Genomic DNA, 16,194 nt, shown 5'->3' with positions numbered 1-16,194 from the left:
TGTTTTTATTTAGTGAGATGAGTAAATGCCTGCTCACATTTAGTCTAGAACTGCAATAACCATAATGTTCACACAGCGCACACAACATGGGGACAGGAGAGCTGACAGTTAAAGGGTTAGTTCACTCAGAAATTAAAAATCTGTCATTAATTACTGAACATCATGTCGTTCCAAACCCGCAAGACTTGCGTTCATTGGAAGCCTAAATCTGTTCATAATATAAAGCAATCGAGTCTCTTCAAAACATTTTGACTAAACCATTTAAAATGGATTCGTTTATGATCTCTTTGAATTTTTGGAAGCGTCAAAGTGGTTGTTATAGCTTGTCAATGGAGGGACAGAAATTACTCAGATTTCATTAAAAAAATTGGTTTAAATTGGGACACCAAAGTAACTTGCATTACTTATTTGAAAAAGTCAGATGTGTTGGTTTAAAGTAATGTTACATTACTAGTTACTTTAAAAAAAGTAATCTGATTACATACCTCATGTTACTTGTAATGCGTTACGCCTGACACTGGTTGTATCAAATATTATTAAATGACAATATAATATAAGCAATTGTTATATTATTTAGGCCATATCTACTTTTCACCTCTCACGAGATACTGTAGCAAGTATGAAAGTTGTCTAAATTGTTCTTTTGAAGCTTTATTAGGTGGATACACTTCTAGTCAAACATTACTGATGTAACTCCTGTAGGTGAAGTTTGCTTTATTTGAACCGTGTTTAGCTGATAGTTACATTTCTTTTGCTTTTAATCTAAAATACACTTACATACTCTCATATCCACACACATCTGCGCTCTCCATTTTCAATCTTTCTCCCTCTCTTGCGCTTTTTCCTGTTCATCTTTGAGCAATAGTGAAGGCCTTCAGGACGCACCTGAGTGTGTGTGTTTTGTGTTTAAGCTTGAGAGTGTGTGAGTGTTTGGACCAAGGCTGTGTCAGACACAGCTCAATCACGTTACATACACTCAGCCTTAGAAATGTGCTCAGAAAATGTTATTCCTTCCAACATCACACACACTGAGTGACTCAAGTGCTCCATCAACCTGGAAGCTCAAGGTCTGTGTGTATGTGTGTTTTTTTATGTGTGTGTGTGTGTGTGTGTGTGTGATATGTTTTGATTAAAACTTGTCCTGCTTTGTTCTACACTCTGTGTGCACTCTGTCTTTATCAGCTCTCTCTCTTCCTCTCTCTGCTGGTTTAGCGGTTGATGTGTTGAAGTCTGCTGTCCTGTTCGTATATTGGGGTCAAAGTAATTTGGGGAAGACAAAATCATTACATACATTGAAGGCTTCCTAATCTATCACCATCTGTCCCTTTTTCTATCTCTCTCAAACCCTTCTCTTCCTCGTTCTCTGACTTCACATTTCTCTGGGACTCTCCACCTCGTCTCTCATTAATCTGCCTTCCATTTTATAGGTTACTTTTCATGTCCCCCCGTCTTACCTGTCTATCTCTTACCCTCATTCCCTTTATAAAAACATACTATGGAAAAAGCATGGTAATATGTTTTTGGATGCTACAATGCTTGAAATTCTTTGAAGTCCTTTATTAATATACATTAATCATCTCTCTTTTTAGGTTGTGATGGCAGTATCTCAGCTCTACTGGCATTTGGCCCCTAAACATGAAATTAGCATCGTCACCAAGTCCCTGGTGAGACTCTTGAGGAGCCACAGGTAACACACAATGAGAGAAACGGGATGGAAATATCATTATTGTCAAATCTGTCAATCTAAATCCTGTTTTTGGTTTCCTTTTTGGCTCTTTTAGGGAAGTTCAGTATGTTGTGTTGCAGAACATCGCCACCATGTCTATTCAGAGGAAGGTACAGACTCAGTGAAACATTCATCTTGTAGTTCTCTTGAAATCTGAACATATTATTAATGGTGCTAATAATTTACAAGCAGTTAGCCTAAATGTATTAGTCTATTTTAGGTGTGTAAATACTGAGGTAAAATCAGAGGTGGGCTGGAATTCTAAGGGAAATAGTAAATTGCATGGTAACATAACTTGAGGTAAACACTGAGGTAAAATGATGTAGTAGGCCTCAATTCTGAGGGAAATCATGCAGGAAAATATGATGTAAATCATAAGGTAATGTCTGATGTAAACACTGAAGAAAAATCAGTGGAAGGCCTTAATTCTGGGGGAAATCATGAGGTAAAATATGAAGTAAATTGCATGGTTATATATATGAGGTAAATACTGAGGTAAAATGATGTAGTAGGCCTCAATTCTGAGAGAAATCATGCGGGAAAATATGATGCAAATCATAAGGTAAGGTCTGAAGTAAACACTGAAGAAAAATCAGTGGAAGGCCTGAATTCTGGGGGAAATCATGAGGAAAAATATGAAGTAAATTGCATGGTAACATAACTGAGGTAAACACTGAGGTAAAATTATGTAGTAGGCCTCAATTCTGAGAGAAATCATGCGGGAAAATATGATGTAAATCATAAGGTAAGGTCTGAAGTAAACACTGAAGAAAAATCAGTGGAAGGCCTGAAACCTGGGGGAAATCATGAGGTAAAATATGAAGTAAATTGCATGGTAATATATCTGAGGTAAATACTGAGGTAAAATGAGAGGTAGGCCTCAATTCTGAGGGAAATCATAAAGTAAAATATGAAATAAATTGCATGGTAATATTCCGAGGTAAATACTGAGGTAAAATGAGAGGTAGGCTACAATTTTGAGGGAAATCATGAGGTAAAATATGAAGTAAATTGCATGGTAATATACCTGAGGTAAACACTGAAGTAAAATGAGAGGTAGGCCTAAATTCTGAGGGAAATCTAGAGGTAAAATACGAAGTAAATCACATCTGAGGTAAAATGAGAGGTAGGCCTCAATTCTGAGGGATATCATGAGGTAAAATATGATGTAAATTGCATGGTAATATACCTGAGGTAAACACTGAAGAAAAATGAGAGGTAGGCCTAAATTCTGAGGGAAATCATGAGGTAAAATATGAAGTAAATTGCATGGTTATATATATGAGGTAAATACTGAGGTAAAATGATGTAGTAGGCCTCAATTCTGAGAGAAATCATGCGGGAAAATATGATGTTAATCATAAGGTAAGGTCTGAAGTAAACACTGAAGAAAAATCAGTGGAAGGCCTTAATTCTGGGGGAAATCATGAGGAAAAATATGAAGTAAATTGCATGGTTACATAACTGAGGTAAACACTGAGGTAAAATGATGTAGTAGGCCTCAATTCTGAGAGAAATTATGCGGGAAAATATGATGTAAATCATAAGGTAAGGTCTGAAGTAAACACTGAAGAAAAATCAGTGGAAGGCCTGAAACCTGGGGGAAATCATGAGGTAAAATATGAAGTAAATTGCATGGTAATATATCTGAGGTAAATACTGAGGTAAAATGAGAGGTAGGCCTCAATTCTGAGGGAAATCATAAAGTAAAATATGAAATAAATTGCATGGTAATATTCCGAGGTAAATACTGAGGTAAAATGAGAGGTAGGCTACAATTTTGAGGGAAATCATGAGGTAAAATATGAAGTAAATTGCATGGTAATATATCTGAGGTAAATACTGAGGTAAAATGAGAGGTAGGCCTCAATTCTGAGGGAAATCATAAAGTAAAATATGAAATAAATTGCATGGTAATATTCCGAGGTAAATACTGAGGTAAAATGAGAGGTAGGCTACAATTTTGAGGGAAATCATGAGGTAAAATATGAAGTAAATTGCATGGTAAAATACCTGAGGTAAACACTGAAGTAAAATGAGAGGTAGGCCTAAATTCTGAGGGAAATCTAGAGGTAAAATACGAAGTAAATCACATCTGAGGTAAAATGAGAGGTAGGCCTCAATTCTGAGGGATATCATGAGGTAAAATATGATGTAAATTGCATGGTAATATACCCGAGGTAAACACTGAAGAAAAATGAGAGGTAGGCCTAAATTCTGAGGGAAATCATGAGGTAAAATATGAAGTAAATCACAAGGTTAGATCTGAGGGAAACACTGAAATAAAATCAGAGGTAGGCCTCAACTCAAAAGGAAATCTGAAGTAAATTCGCAAGGTAAGATGAGGTCAAATCTGAGACTTCTATTATGTTTTAAGCAAACTGAGGGTAATATCTGACATAAATTGTGTTAAAATCCAAGATATCTTTTAAGGTAAACCCTCAGTTATAATCTGAGGTATGCCTATAGTAGGCTTCAGATTTAGTAAGGTGAAGAAAATAGAAGAGGTCTGAAGAGGTATCGTTTTGAGGTAAACTATGATGTATGCTGGTAAACACTGAGATAAAGTCTTAAGATAATCACTGAGGTTAAAAAACAAAAATGTAAGGTGCACACTCTGACTTGTACAGGTAAAACCCGAGATAACATTTGTGCTGTTTTTTCAGGGGATGTTTGAACCCTTCATGAAGAGCTTCTATGTGAGGTCTACGGATGCCACACACATCAAAACACTCAAGGTAAAACACACTTGCCTTCATTTCACCATTGCTTTGTGTTGCAGCACAGTGTTAATTCACAGTGTCTGTGAAACTCTCATATCTGCTTGTTTGCTGATGTTTTGTGGTTTATCTCATCTATTTAAATTCTTCAGCTGGAGATTTTGACTAACTTGGCTAATGAAGCGAACATCTCCACCATACTGAGAGAATTCCAGGTAAAGTTTAATTGATTAAATTGATTTATTTTCTCTGTGCTTGCAAATTAAGCTTCACTCTTAAGGAGGGTTGTTTCCAAACCTATTCAGCTGCCCACCTAGACAGCATTTTAGGCATCATAGGAATGTTCAATCAACGGACATAAACACTGAAAAAACAGCCTAAGCTGGTTGGCTGGTCTTAGCTGGTCTTCCAGACGAGTTATAGCTGGTTTTAGAGGGGTTTTGGCCACTTCTTTAGATGGTCAGGTTGGTATAAGGACCAGCTAAGACCACCTGAACACTAGCTTGACCAGGCTGGTAAACCAGTTTGACCGTCTTAAAGGGGTGGTAAACCACGATTTCACTATTCTAACTTTAGCTAACGTGTAATGTTGCTGCTTGAGCATAAACAACATCTGCAAAGTTACAACGTTCAAAGTTTAAAGGAAAGGGAGATATTTGCTTTTAAAGAAATCAGTTTCTAAGGACTACAGCAAACGGCCGCTAGGGACTACTACACATTCACCCAGGTTTTGCTGACATCACCAGGCCCAATATTTACATAAACCCCTCCTCTGGGGAATATGAAATAAGGGGGGCGAGGCAATTTTGTATCGCCGCGGGGAAGCGTTAGTAGGCTGTGTTTTTGCCGCAATGCCGAAGAAACGCTGTTATTTTCATCTGGATTGCAGGTCTGGGGTACTTGCTCTGTTCAGCCTTCTTGGGAAGGGGGTGCGTTGCAGAGCGTTTAACATACAGCATGTTATATGCACGTGTGTTTGAGTCAGCGGGGAATCAGGCGCGCGCAGGGCTCCCTGCATCCACCGTCTTCGCGATTTCAATACCAGATTTGCACAACGTCAGCTGCGTGAAAAAAACACTGCCGGTGCGTGGATGCACGACGCGCGCGCTGCACATTTCACGGAGGACAACACAAACTTCCACAAACTTCGCGAGTTCAATACAGGATATGCACAACGGCTTGACCTGAAAGCTGGATTTACAAACAGAAGCTGTTTACGGGCCACAACCTGTAAGTCTGATTTATTTTTCATCGATGTGTTTTCCTGTAATAGGTTGTAGCAAGGAAGTAAACAGATGACAACGCTGTTCTGCAAACCAGTCTGTTAAATGCTCATTCATACTTAACGTTATCCGACGAACACCTATCGTTACAAACACTAACGTTAAAATCTCAACAGCGAACCTGGCATTAGTGTAAATTATTCTTTGATTAGAGCTTTTATGTATTGTTTATCTACAGGCATGCTAAACATGGTTCTGTGTGTGATTTGGCTAACTTACTAGTTAAAGCCAGTGCTTAGTGTTTGTTTTGGGTTAGTTCTTGCGACAGATATTTGGCTATAATCGTTCTAAAAATACAAAAGTTAAAGTGCCATTCAGTAGCGATCATTATAGATCTTATAGATAGTCTTTACTCTCGAGGACTGAACAGGTTCTGCTCGATCATCTTCACTCAAATCACCCACAAACACAATCAAGCCTTCAAAAGAATGTGTTTTACCACCCCTTTAAGACCAGTCAGGCATCTTAGGAAAAAACCTCTTGAGTTGAATCACAAGATGAAGTTTGAGGTAAATGCTGAGGTTTGAAAAATTTTATGATGCCTAAAAATCCTATCTGGCCAGGCAGCTCACTAGGTTTTAAAACTGCAGAGGAATAGCAAACGTTTGTGTGTTCCAGACATACGTGAAGAGTCAGGATAAGGCGTTTGCGGCGGCCACAATCCAGGCCATTGGCCGGTGTGCCACTAACATCTCTGAGGTGACGGACACCTGCCTCAACGGCCTGGTCCTGCTGCTGTCCAACAGAGACGGTATTCATACACTAACCTCACTTGAGCCTTTTGCCTTTCGATTATAAGCAGCAGTGCTTCTCATTGCCCAATGGGACTCGATGAATATGTGAATCAAACAGCTTGATTTATCTGAATCTAAATGAATTGATTCATTAAAATGACTTCCAGACATTACACATGAGAGCGAGAGGACATTAAAGGAGCATGTGTATGATTATTTCCTCACCTCGCTCTAATGTAAAGCTGCAGTGCATGCACAGTAAATTATATTAAAGTTAGAATTAAATTGATCCTTTTACTTAGTTACTCCACAAACACTTACAACAGTTAGTTATTGTTACTACAGAAAAAAATCATACTACATTGACTTATTAGTGTATTTAATTGTGTTTCTTGTCTTTGTAGAGACTGTTGTCGCGGAGAGTGTCGTGGTCATCAAGAAACTTTTACAGACTCAACCATCACAACACAGTGACATCATCAAACACATGGCCAAACTCTTCGACAACATCACTGTGAGAGATGTGCACAATATTACACAACACTAGTGCTGTTGTGTGCGCAACTATATAGTCTGATTTGGTTTTATTTACATCATATAAAATTACAATTAATTGATTTTCTGTGTATTTGGTGTCCATTGCCTCTTTAGGTCCCAATGGCGAGGGCCAGCATCCTGTGGCTGATGGGTGAATACTGTGAACACGTGCCTAAAATCGCCCCCGACGTTCTGCGAAAGATGGCCAAGACCTTCACTAGTGAGGAGGACATTGTCAAACTGCAAATCGTCAATTTGGCTGCCAAACTCTACTTGACCAATTCCAAACAGGTGAAGTCAAATCACACTTTGTGTGTGTGTGTGTGTGTGTGTGTGTGTGTGTGTTTTGGCTGTGCTTTATCTCACTTTCTTTCTCTCATACAGACTAAATTGCTGACTCAATACATATTGAACTTGGGCAAGTACGATCAGAACTATGACATCAGAGACCGAACACGGTTCATTCGTCAGTTGATTGTCCCAAATGAGAAGAGCGGAGCCCTGAGCAAATACGCCCGTCGGATCCTGATGGCGCCCAAACCAGCTCCTGTTTTGCAGTCTGCCTTCAAAGGTTGGTAACATAGATCACACAAAATGGTTGAAAAATAATGGTATCTATCTATCTATCTATCTATCTATCTATCTATCTATCTATCTATCTATCTATCTATCTATCTATCTATCTATCTATCTATCTATCTATCTATCTATCTATCTATCTATCTATCTATCTATCTATCTATCTATCTATCTATCTATCTATCTATCTATCTATCTATCTATCTGTCTATCTGTCTGTCTGTCTGTCTGTCATTCGGTCTGTCTGTGTGTGTCTGTCTGTATTTCGTTCTGTCTGTCTGTCTGTCTGTCTGTCTGTCTGTCTGTCTGTCTGTCTGTCTTTCTTTTTGTCTGTCTGTGTCTGTCTGTCTGTCTGTCTGTCTGTCTTTCTTTTTGTCTGTCTGTCTGTCTGTCTGTGTCTGTCTGTCTGTCTGTCTGTCTGTCGTTCTGTCTGTCATTCGGTCTGTCTGTTTGTCTGTCTGTCTGTGTGTGTCTGTCTGTCTTTCGTTCTGTCTGTCTGTCTGTCTGTCTGTCTGTCTGTCTTTCTGTGTGTCTGTCTGTCTTTCGTTCTGTCTGTTTGTCAGTCTGTCTGTCTTTCGTTCTGTCTGTCTTTTTGTCTGTCTGTCTGTCTGTCTGTCTTTTTGTCTGTCTGTCTGTGTCTGTCTGTCTGTCTGTCTTTCGTTCTGTCTGTCTTTCTGTCTTTCGTTCTGTCTGTCTGTGTCTGTCTGTCATTCGGTCTGTGTGTGTCTGTCTGTCCGTCTTTCGTTCTGTCCGTCTTTCATTCTGTGTGTCTGTCTGTCTGTGTCTGTCTGTCTTTCGTTCTGTCTGTTTGTCAGTCTGCCTGTCTTTCGTTCTGTCTGTCTATCTGTCTGTTTGTCCGTCTTTCGTTCTGTCTGTCTGTCTGTCTTTCGTTCTGTGTCTGTCTGTCATTCGGTCTGTTTGTCTGTCTGTCTGTGTCTGTCTGTCGGTCTGTCGGTCTGTCTGTCTGTCTGTCTGTCTGTCTGTCCGTCTTTCGTTCTGTCTGTCTGTCTGTCTGTGTCTGTCTTTCGTTCTGTCTGTCTATCTGTCAGTCTTTTTGTCTGTCTGTCTGTCTGTCTGTCTGTCTGTCTGTCTGTGTCTGTCTGTCGTTCTGTCTGTCTGTCTGTCTGTCTTTTGTTCTGTCTGTTTGTCTGTCTGTCATCTTATACAGTTTAATTATTATATCTTATACAATTATTATAAACTTATATTCATTATATTATAAACTTATATTCATTAATTCATAAACTTATATTCATTATATTTATCAAATATAATAATTTATTTAAATGATATAATATATAAAAAAAAATTTTTAATAGTCCACCTGGAACTGGGGTACAAAATGCAAATAATGTAGATTTTCATTCCTGGAAAAGTCATAAAGAGTCATTTAAATTTCCACAGTGAATATATGTTTTATAGTTAACTAGTAAAATATGAATTTAGAATATTTATAGCTAGAAATGGCTTTTTCTAATCACCTATAAAAAATATTCAAATAATGTAGATATTTAGGTCTGGAAAAGTCTTTTTTATTTATAATTGTTTAAATATCTTAGTTAAGTACTCAAGTAAAATATTTTATCATCTAGAAATTGCTTTTTGTTATGGCAATATCTGTTTAAATGTATTTAAAAAAATGAATGAAATCATGTATTCATGTAATTATGTATTAAAAATAAGGGGAATTCAGTGGTCATACAATCCCTGAAACCATTCTGTGCAGATTTGAACCTATAACCTTTCAGTTTCTACCCCAGATCTGTAACCTCCAGGCCTTTTAAAAGCTTTGCTGCGTGATAAACCAGCCGAAGCAGTTAAAAAAAATCAGATGTCAAGCTGTGATTCGAAATTACACCACCACATCTATAAGAACTTAAGAGTTCTGCTGACATCGATTTCACCCACTTTCTCTTATTTCATCACATGGTTCCATTCCAGCAGGGCTGCAGAGCTGAAACACACAACACCGTCATGGGAATTCTTCCCTGCAGGCCATGACAGCAGCGCTAACCCGTAAATATCAATACAGCACGCAGAACTACTCTGATCTGATCGTATCAAACGGCACACACTTATTTTTTCCCGCCCCCTGAGCTTAACTTTTTTTTCCTCTGGATTAGCGGCTTGAATCTGGAATCTCCCGAGCCGAATTGAATTGTTGGATTTAGCGTCATTTGATAACAGACAGCGGAATACGGGAGCCCCGTCCGCCCCTCACACGCCCTCACGTTGGTTTACAACTCCTCCTGTACGTTCACGCACTTCACCTGCAATTAACCAGGAGTAATTATGCTCGCAAGCAGGAAAAGGGTGTTACTCATTTGCTCCTGTAGATACATGGATGGATGCATTGATGGACGCATGGATGGATTTGGGTTTTGTGCAAAGGATGCGCTCCGCGTGATTGATGCCGGCTGTCGCTGGGGGTAATTTTTGTTGTGCTGACTATCGTTCTCGCTGCTTGCTAAAGCGTGTCCCGCTCTTAATAGGAGGTAATAAAGTTTGTAAGGGCTGATTATGCCTCTCTGTGATGAAACTCAAAGCGACATGTCTTTGTGTGTGTGTTTTTTTTAAGTCACGTGAAGACGCAAGTTGTGACACACAGCCTGATATCTGCGATGAAGGTGAACCATCATGCTTTAGCTGAAAGACTCATCAATAGTCCGAACCAGTGCATTGATAATCTACTGAACTTCAACTCCTGTTTTTTGGCTCTGATGGGGCCGCTTTTGTTTTAATACAATGATTTCATGATTGTCCCCATGGTTACTATAGATTAAAATAAATTAGTGTACTGAAACAAACAGCCATTAGTCTTTATTTCATTAATGTGGCATAAATTTACCCTATAACATTTGCGAGACATTTAACTGCTGCTGTCATTTTTAATATTCATGGTTTAGATCTACTGTGCGTTGGCGTTTTTTCGCTCGTGTTTATATTCTGCAGAGCCAGAGTGATTATGCGTTCATATACCTTGGTTATTATGGGACGCACCCGGCGTATTGTGAGAAGGGCACAGAGGCAGATCTGAATGCCGTGGCATTTCTGCCAGTTTAATATCAATTACTCAGCAGGCCTCTTGAAGCCCCGTGGGGACACTTATTGCTTTTTTGTTTATTATGACAAAGAAGTACAGTAAACTCAGAGTTGGAGTCATAAACTAGAAGGCCTGCTTATTAGTCATGCGCAGCAAAACTGTTTTCAAACTTTTTATGCCACATGTATGTTGATATGATTCCTAAACTACACCGATCAGGCATAAAACCCTGCCACCCTGTCTCTGCAGCCCCATACACAACAAACTGCGATGCACTGTGTATTCTGACACCTTTCTATCAGAACCAGCATTAACTTCTTGAGCAATTTGAGCAACAGTAGCTCGTCTGTTTGATCGGACCACACGGGCCAGCCTTCGCTCCCCACGTGCATCAATGAGCCTTGGCCGCCCGGTTCACCACTGTTCCTTCCTTGGAGCACTTTTGATAGATACTGACCACTGCAGACCGCAAACACCCCACAAGAGCTGCAGTTTTGGAGATGCTCTGACCCAGTCGCCTAGCCATAACAATTTGGCCCTTGTCAAACTCGCTCAAATCCTTACACTTGCCCATTTTTCCTGCATCTAACACATCAACTTTGAGGACAAAATGTTCACTTGCTGCCTAATATATCCCACTTACTTAGTATTATTCACTTCATAATGTTATGCCTGATCGGTGTATAAAGGAAGTTAAATATTTTACTTTATTATCTGTGCATTGTACAAGTTAATATGATTATTGTTATTCTTTTAATTAATTACATTTCATAATTAATTAACCATTATTAAATTAGCCTTTTTATATAGTAAAATAATATTTGGAACCTATTTACTACATATTTAAGTTGACATTTTCTGTTAATAGAATATAATAACTTGTGATTAATCTCCTAATACCAGTGTTTAGAAAGCATAATTAAATGGCGACTGTCAATATCAGTAAATTTGTATGTTTTGTTTTATTTATTCATTCATTCATTTAATATTTTTGGAAACACTACTGTAAGGTTTCGTTAACTACTTTAGTTCACATGAACTAAGAATGAACAATACTTCTATAGCATTTATTAATCTTAGTTAATGCTAATTTCAGCATTTACTAATACACTATTAAAATCAAAAGTTCTATTTGTTAACGTTTGCTAATGCAATGTGACCTACCATGAACGAACCACTGTATTTTTATTAATGAACTAGCAATGAGCAATACATCTGTTACAGTATTTATAAATCTTAAATACTGTTAATGTTAGTTAACTTATGTTAACAAAGGAAATCTTGTTGTTAAAAAGAAGTCTTACCTTGTACATTTTACTTTATTCTTTTTCAGCCAACAAAGCAAATTTTAAAACCTTAGATGTTTTGGGTCAATATGATATTGCACCATGTTTAATGACATCAACATGTATTTGTTTTTCAGATCGAGATCGTTTTCAGCTTGGCACGCTCTCTCATACGCTCAATTCTCATGCCACTGGGTACCTGGAGCTTTCTGATTGGCCGGCTGTCGCTCCTGACCAATCAGTAAGAAATGTGGAGGTTATAGAACCGGTAAGACGCCCTTTTCTAACACATAATCTTCACAAAACAATAACAGTAGCCCCTTTCACACATGCAGTCTTTACTGGTAAATTACCGTTAAAAAATCATGCGTGAACAGTATATTTGTGTATTTACCGGAAAGTCATTCTGGTAATTTTACTGAGATTACTATGTTGAAATGGGCTAATGTCTATAAAATTAGCTGCCCTCAGAGTACAGCGTATTTACAGTTCTGTGATGCCACAATGTCCTCATTTCCTGTTCCTGTGTGCCTGGGGCAGGTGAAGGAGGCCGGGGCACCAGTGCTTGGTAAATCCAAACATACCAAATCAAATCAGAAGTTCTACTCTGATTCCGAGGAGGAGGAAGAGGAGGAGGAAGAGGGAAGCTGTAGTGAGGACAGTGGTAGCAGCAGTGAAGGTAAAACACGAGTTTGGCTTGGTTAGTGTAATAGGATGTTTTTCCAAATCGATCCTTTTCTTAACCCGTTTGTGTGTGCATGTAGAATCAGAAAGCGAATCTAAGAGTGAGGAGAACAGCGATGATTCTAACAAGAGCAGCTCCAGCCAATCAGAGAAGAGCTCCAGTGAATCAGACTCTGACAAGAAGAAAACACAGAAAAAGCAGAAACCTGCCATCAAAGACAGGTACCAATGTCATTTACATTATATAATCATTTTAAGGTAAACTATCCCTTTAAGGTTCTTGGATGTTTGCTCAAAAGACTTAATACTTGCATCACATGCTATTGCTAATTTTGAAGTGTTCATGCGCATAGATTTATAGACAGATGGTATGTGAGATTGACTTTGGTCTTCTGACTTCTGGTGTGTTTCGCTCAAGTGTGCGCACAAGTGGATGCACAATATACAACTTGGGTTTTATATATGTGCAGGAGGTAAATAATGTGCGTTCAGTGTGTGTCTGTTTGTGTGATTGTGTACGCTGCAGCATTAAACGTGACTAATAAAATGTGGCACCAATAATCTCACCCTCCATCTGTTCATATGCACACATACACTCTCTCTCTCTCTCTCTCTCTCTCTCTCTCTCTCTTTCTCTTTCTCTTTCTCTTTCTCTTTCTCTTTCTCTTTCTCTTTCTCTTTCTCTTTCTCTTTCTCTTTCTCTTTCTCTTTCTCTTTCTCTTTCTCTTTCTCTTTCTCTTTCTCTTTCTCTTTCTCTTTCTCTTTCTCTTTCTCTTTCTCTCTTTCTCTTTCACACATGCCAGGACTAAACAATAAGGATTTTTTTTTTCACTGGCTGCACCACAAAGAAACTACACATTTTATTTAAAAAATAAGTTTTATGTGGCAATGTATATTTTTCATTCCATTTTAAGTTTAAATTAAAAAGCTATTAGGTTTATCAATGCACATTTTTCTAAAAAAAAAAGCAGTGACTTATAATGCAAATCATTTATTGATAGTTTCAACCCATTACTTTCCAAAAACAATGTTTAATTTATCACATAAATCCAAATGTTTACATTTTCAAGGCATAAAAACATGACCACACATGACCAGAGACTTGCTCCATCCAGTACACACACAGAGTTCGCACTGTTTGTTGATTGTTGTGATGTAATGTTCCTGTAGTTGACCCTGCTGCCTTCATTAGAGGCTATAATTAAATGGCTAATACACACACACACACACACACACACACACACACACACACACACACACACACACACACACACACACACACACACACACACACACACACACACACACACGTGTATGATGCACTCTTTGCCTGTTTTGTTTGCTGTTCTGCCATCATTGTGCGTAATTTAAGGCTCGCGCCCACATCCTCAACCACCGTGAAATTTCATTAACACACACACACACACACACACACACACACACACACACACACACACACACACACACACACACACACACACACACACACACACACACACACACACACACACACACACACACACACAACCTGCTTTTAATGTTGCCGTTGAACTGTGCACACTTCAGTTAGATTGTGGGTGTGTGTGTGTGTGTGTGTGTGTGTGTGTGTGTGTGAGCGACTCGCCACTTCTTGTTCTGAGCAAATGAAATCCAAAGGCCAAATTAATCTGTCTAATCATTTCACAATTAAACAGACATTGTTCCCTCTGCTAATTTAGCCAACCTCTCTCTCTCTCTCTCTCTCTCTCTCTCTCTCTCTCTCTCTCTCTCTCTCTGTCTCTCTGTCTCTCTCTCTCTCTCGCTCTCTGTATCAGACTTATCAAACAATGTCCCTTTTGATGTTTGAATACTGAAATGTTCTTAAGGAAGTTCATTATTGAACAGGTTGTCAAATATGACCATAAGTATTTAGGTGTTTATTGTAGATAAATATTGTAGTCAAGTTGTGGTTAGGGGCGGTTATGGTTAGGGGTGTGACATTTCCAAAACAAATTTGAAGTGGTTGACAAATCATAACACACTCGTCGAGCTGACCAATCATAGCACATTTGCGCTTTTCGGAAAGAGGGGCTTCTTAGAGACTGGAACTAAACCGAGTGTTACTGACACACTGGGAAGAGAGAAGCTGCAACAATATAAAATATGTGAATAATTCTGCGGTTTTTGAACATTCAAGCTTGAAAACCTATTATAGTAGAGCCCAAAAACAAAATCAAGACTTTATAAAAGGGCATACATGGTCCCCTTTAATATGATTTTGCTTTTAATTTGGCTTGTGAACTCCAACAAATAACTCAATTGTGTGTGTGTGATCTTGACAGGAAGCAAAAGAATGGGAATGCTGTAAAGGACGAATCCAGATCCGGAAGTGAATCAGACTCTGAGAGTTCCTCGTCAGAGAGCTCGTCTGAATCCGGATCAGAATCTGAACTGGATTCAAATTCAGACTCGGGAACAGATCAGAAGAAAAACACAAAACCTAAACCTGTCCAGTCCAAACCGGTCACAAAGGTAAAAAAAAAACAAGTGTTAATATGAAGTTTTGCTGCATATTCAATGTGTGTAACATCTGCCATCCATTTTTTTACTTTAATGTTTGTGTGTATTTTCAGCAGGTTGAGAAAAAGGAAGTGTCTCTTCTTGATCTGGACGACTGTAAGTTTGTTTCTATACAGTTGTCATTTTTGTGTTTTGATGAGTTGAGTTAAAAAATCTTTTTATATATATTTCTGTTTTTAAACTAAGACTTTTTAAAATCTTTATAAATGAATTTGAAAAATATGTTCCCCCTGATTTTGAGGGGGAAATCTGCAGAATGGAGTTAAAAGTAAACAAACTTCAGAAACCTTAACTTAAGATGCCTTAAAATGTTGTCTAGTTAGGCAGCTCACTAGGTCTTAGAACAGGGCAGATGAATGTAGAGATATATATTTTTTGTGTTGGACGGAAACCTTGTATGGCCAAAACCTCTATTTTTCAGGAAATGTAAAACAACACTATATTTTTAAAAACAATTAAACATATAAAGTCACAATATAAAATTTGACAATACAATATGTATTATATTGTTAACATTTTACCGAAATCAAGCTAAAATGGATGCTATATGTGCATCACATTGTTTTCATCAACTTGCAGGTTATAAAGTTTACTGTAGCTATGTTCAGTTGTTTTTCTGTCGCTTGACCAAAATCTCTTGCTTTGCACAGGCTGTTTAAGACCGTATTTGCTATGACTCTACGACAAATTCTAGACTAGACACTCTTCTCCGCTCTTCAAATACATAAAACATTAGCCTTTAGTTTATATGTGGGTCAATGACATGACAGGCATATTTAGACATGAAGTGCATTATTTCCTTTTAAAGGTCCCGTTTTTCGTGTTTTTTTTGAAGCTTTGATTGTGTTTACAGTGTGCAATATAACATGTGTTCATGTTTCGCGTGTAAAAAAACACAGTATTTTTCACACAATTTACTTATCTGTATACTGCTGTTTTCACTGTCCTCAAAACGGCTTGACAGATTTCCCTGTTCTATGAAGTCCCTCATTCAGAAACACGTAAAGAGTTCTGATTGTGCCAGCGGTTCCCGTGTTGTGATT

General features: G+C 38.3%; 1 protein-coding gene across 5 annotated transcripts in view; it reads left to right on the top strand.

The window, feature by feature from the left end:
- The window catches only part of ap3b1a (adaptor related protein complex 3 subunit beta 1a), a 96,857-nt gene that overhangs the window by 31,324 nt on the left and 49,339 nt on the right, over window positions 1-16,194 (top strand). For 2 of the 5 annotated variants that reach the window (XM_079834310.1, XM_079834308.1), the window contains exons 9-21: window positions 1,590-1,687; window positions 1,782-1,836; window positions 4,393-4,464; window positions 4,599-4,661; window positions 6,348-6,480; window positions 6,868-6,977; window positions 7,115-7,291; window positions 7,385-7,571; window positions 12,046-12,176; window positions 12,449-12,587; window positions 12,673-12,814; window positions 14,914-15,103; window positions 15,205-15,247. In XM_079834310.1, coding sequence (XP_079690436.1) covers window positions 1,590-1,687; window positions 1,782-1,836; window positions 4,393-4,464; window positions 4,599-4,661; window positions 6,348-6,480; window positions 6,868-6,977; window positions 7,115-7,291; window positions 7,385-7,571; window positions 12,046-12,176; window positions 12,449-12,587; window positions 12,673-12,814; window positions 14,914-15,103; window positions 15,205-15,247 — 1,540 coding nt within the window. The remainder of the gene's footprint in view (window positions 1-1,589; window positions 1,688-1,781; window positions 1,837-4,392; window positions 4,465-4,598; window positions 4,662-6,347; window positions 6,481-6,867; window positions 6,978-7,114; window positions 7,292-7,384; window positions 7,572-12,045; window positions 12,177-12,448; window positions 12,588-12,672; window positions 12,815-14,913; window positions 15,104-15,204; window positions 15,248-16,194) is intronic. The other 3 variants (XM_079834312.1, XM_079834311.1, XM_079834309.1) reach the window with 3 other exon arrangements.

This window comes from Gobio gobio (assembly GCF_949357685.1).
Source record: "Gobio gobio genome assembly, chromosome: 14".
Lineage (NCBI taxonomy): Eukaryota > Metazoa > Chordata > Actinopteri > Cypriniformes > Gobionidae > Gobio > Gobio gobio.
This window is presented reverse-complemented; position numbering and strand designations above follow the sequence as displayed.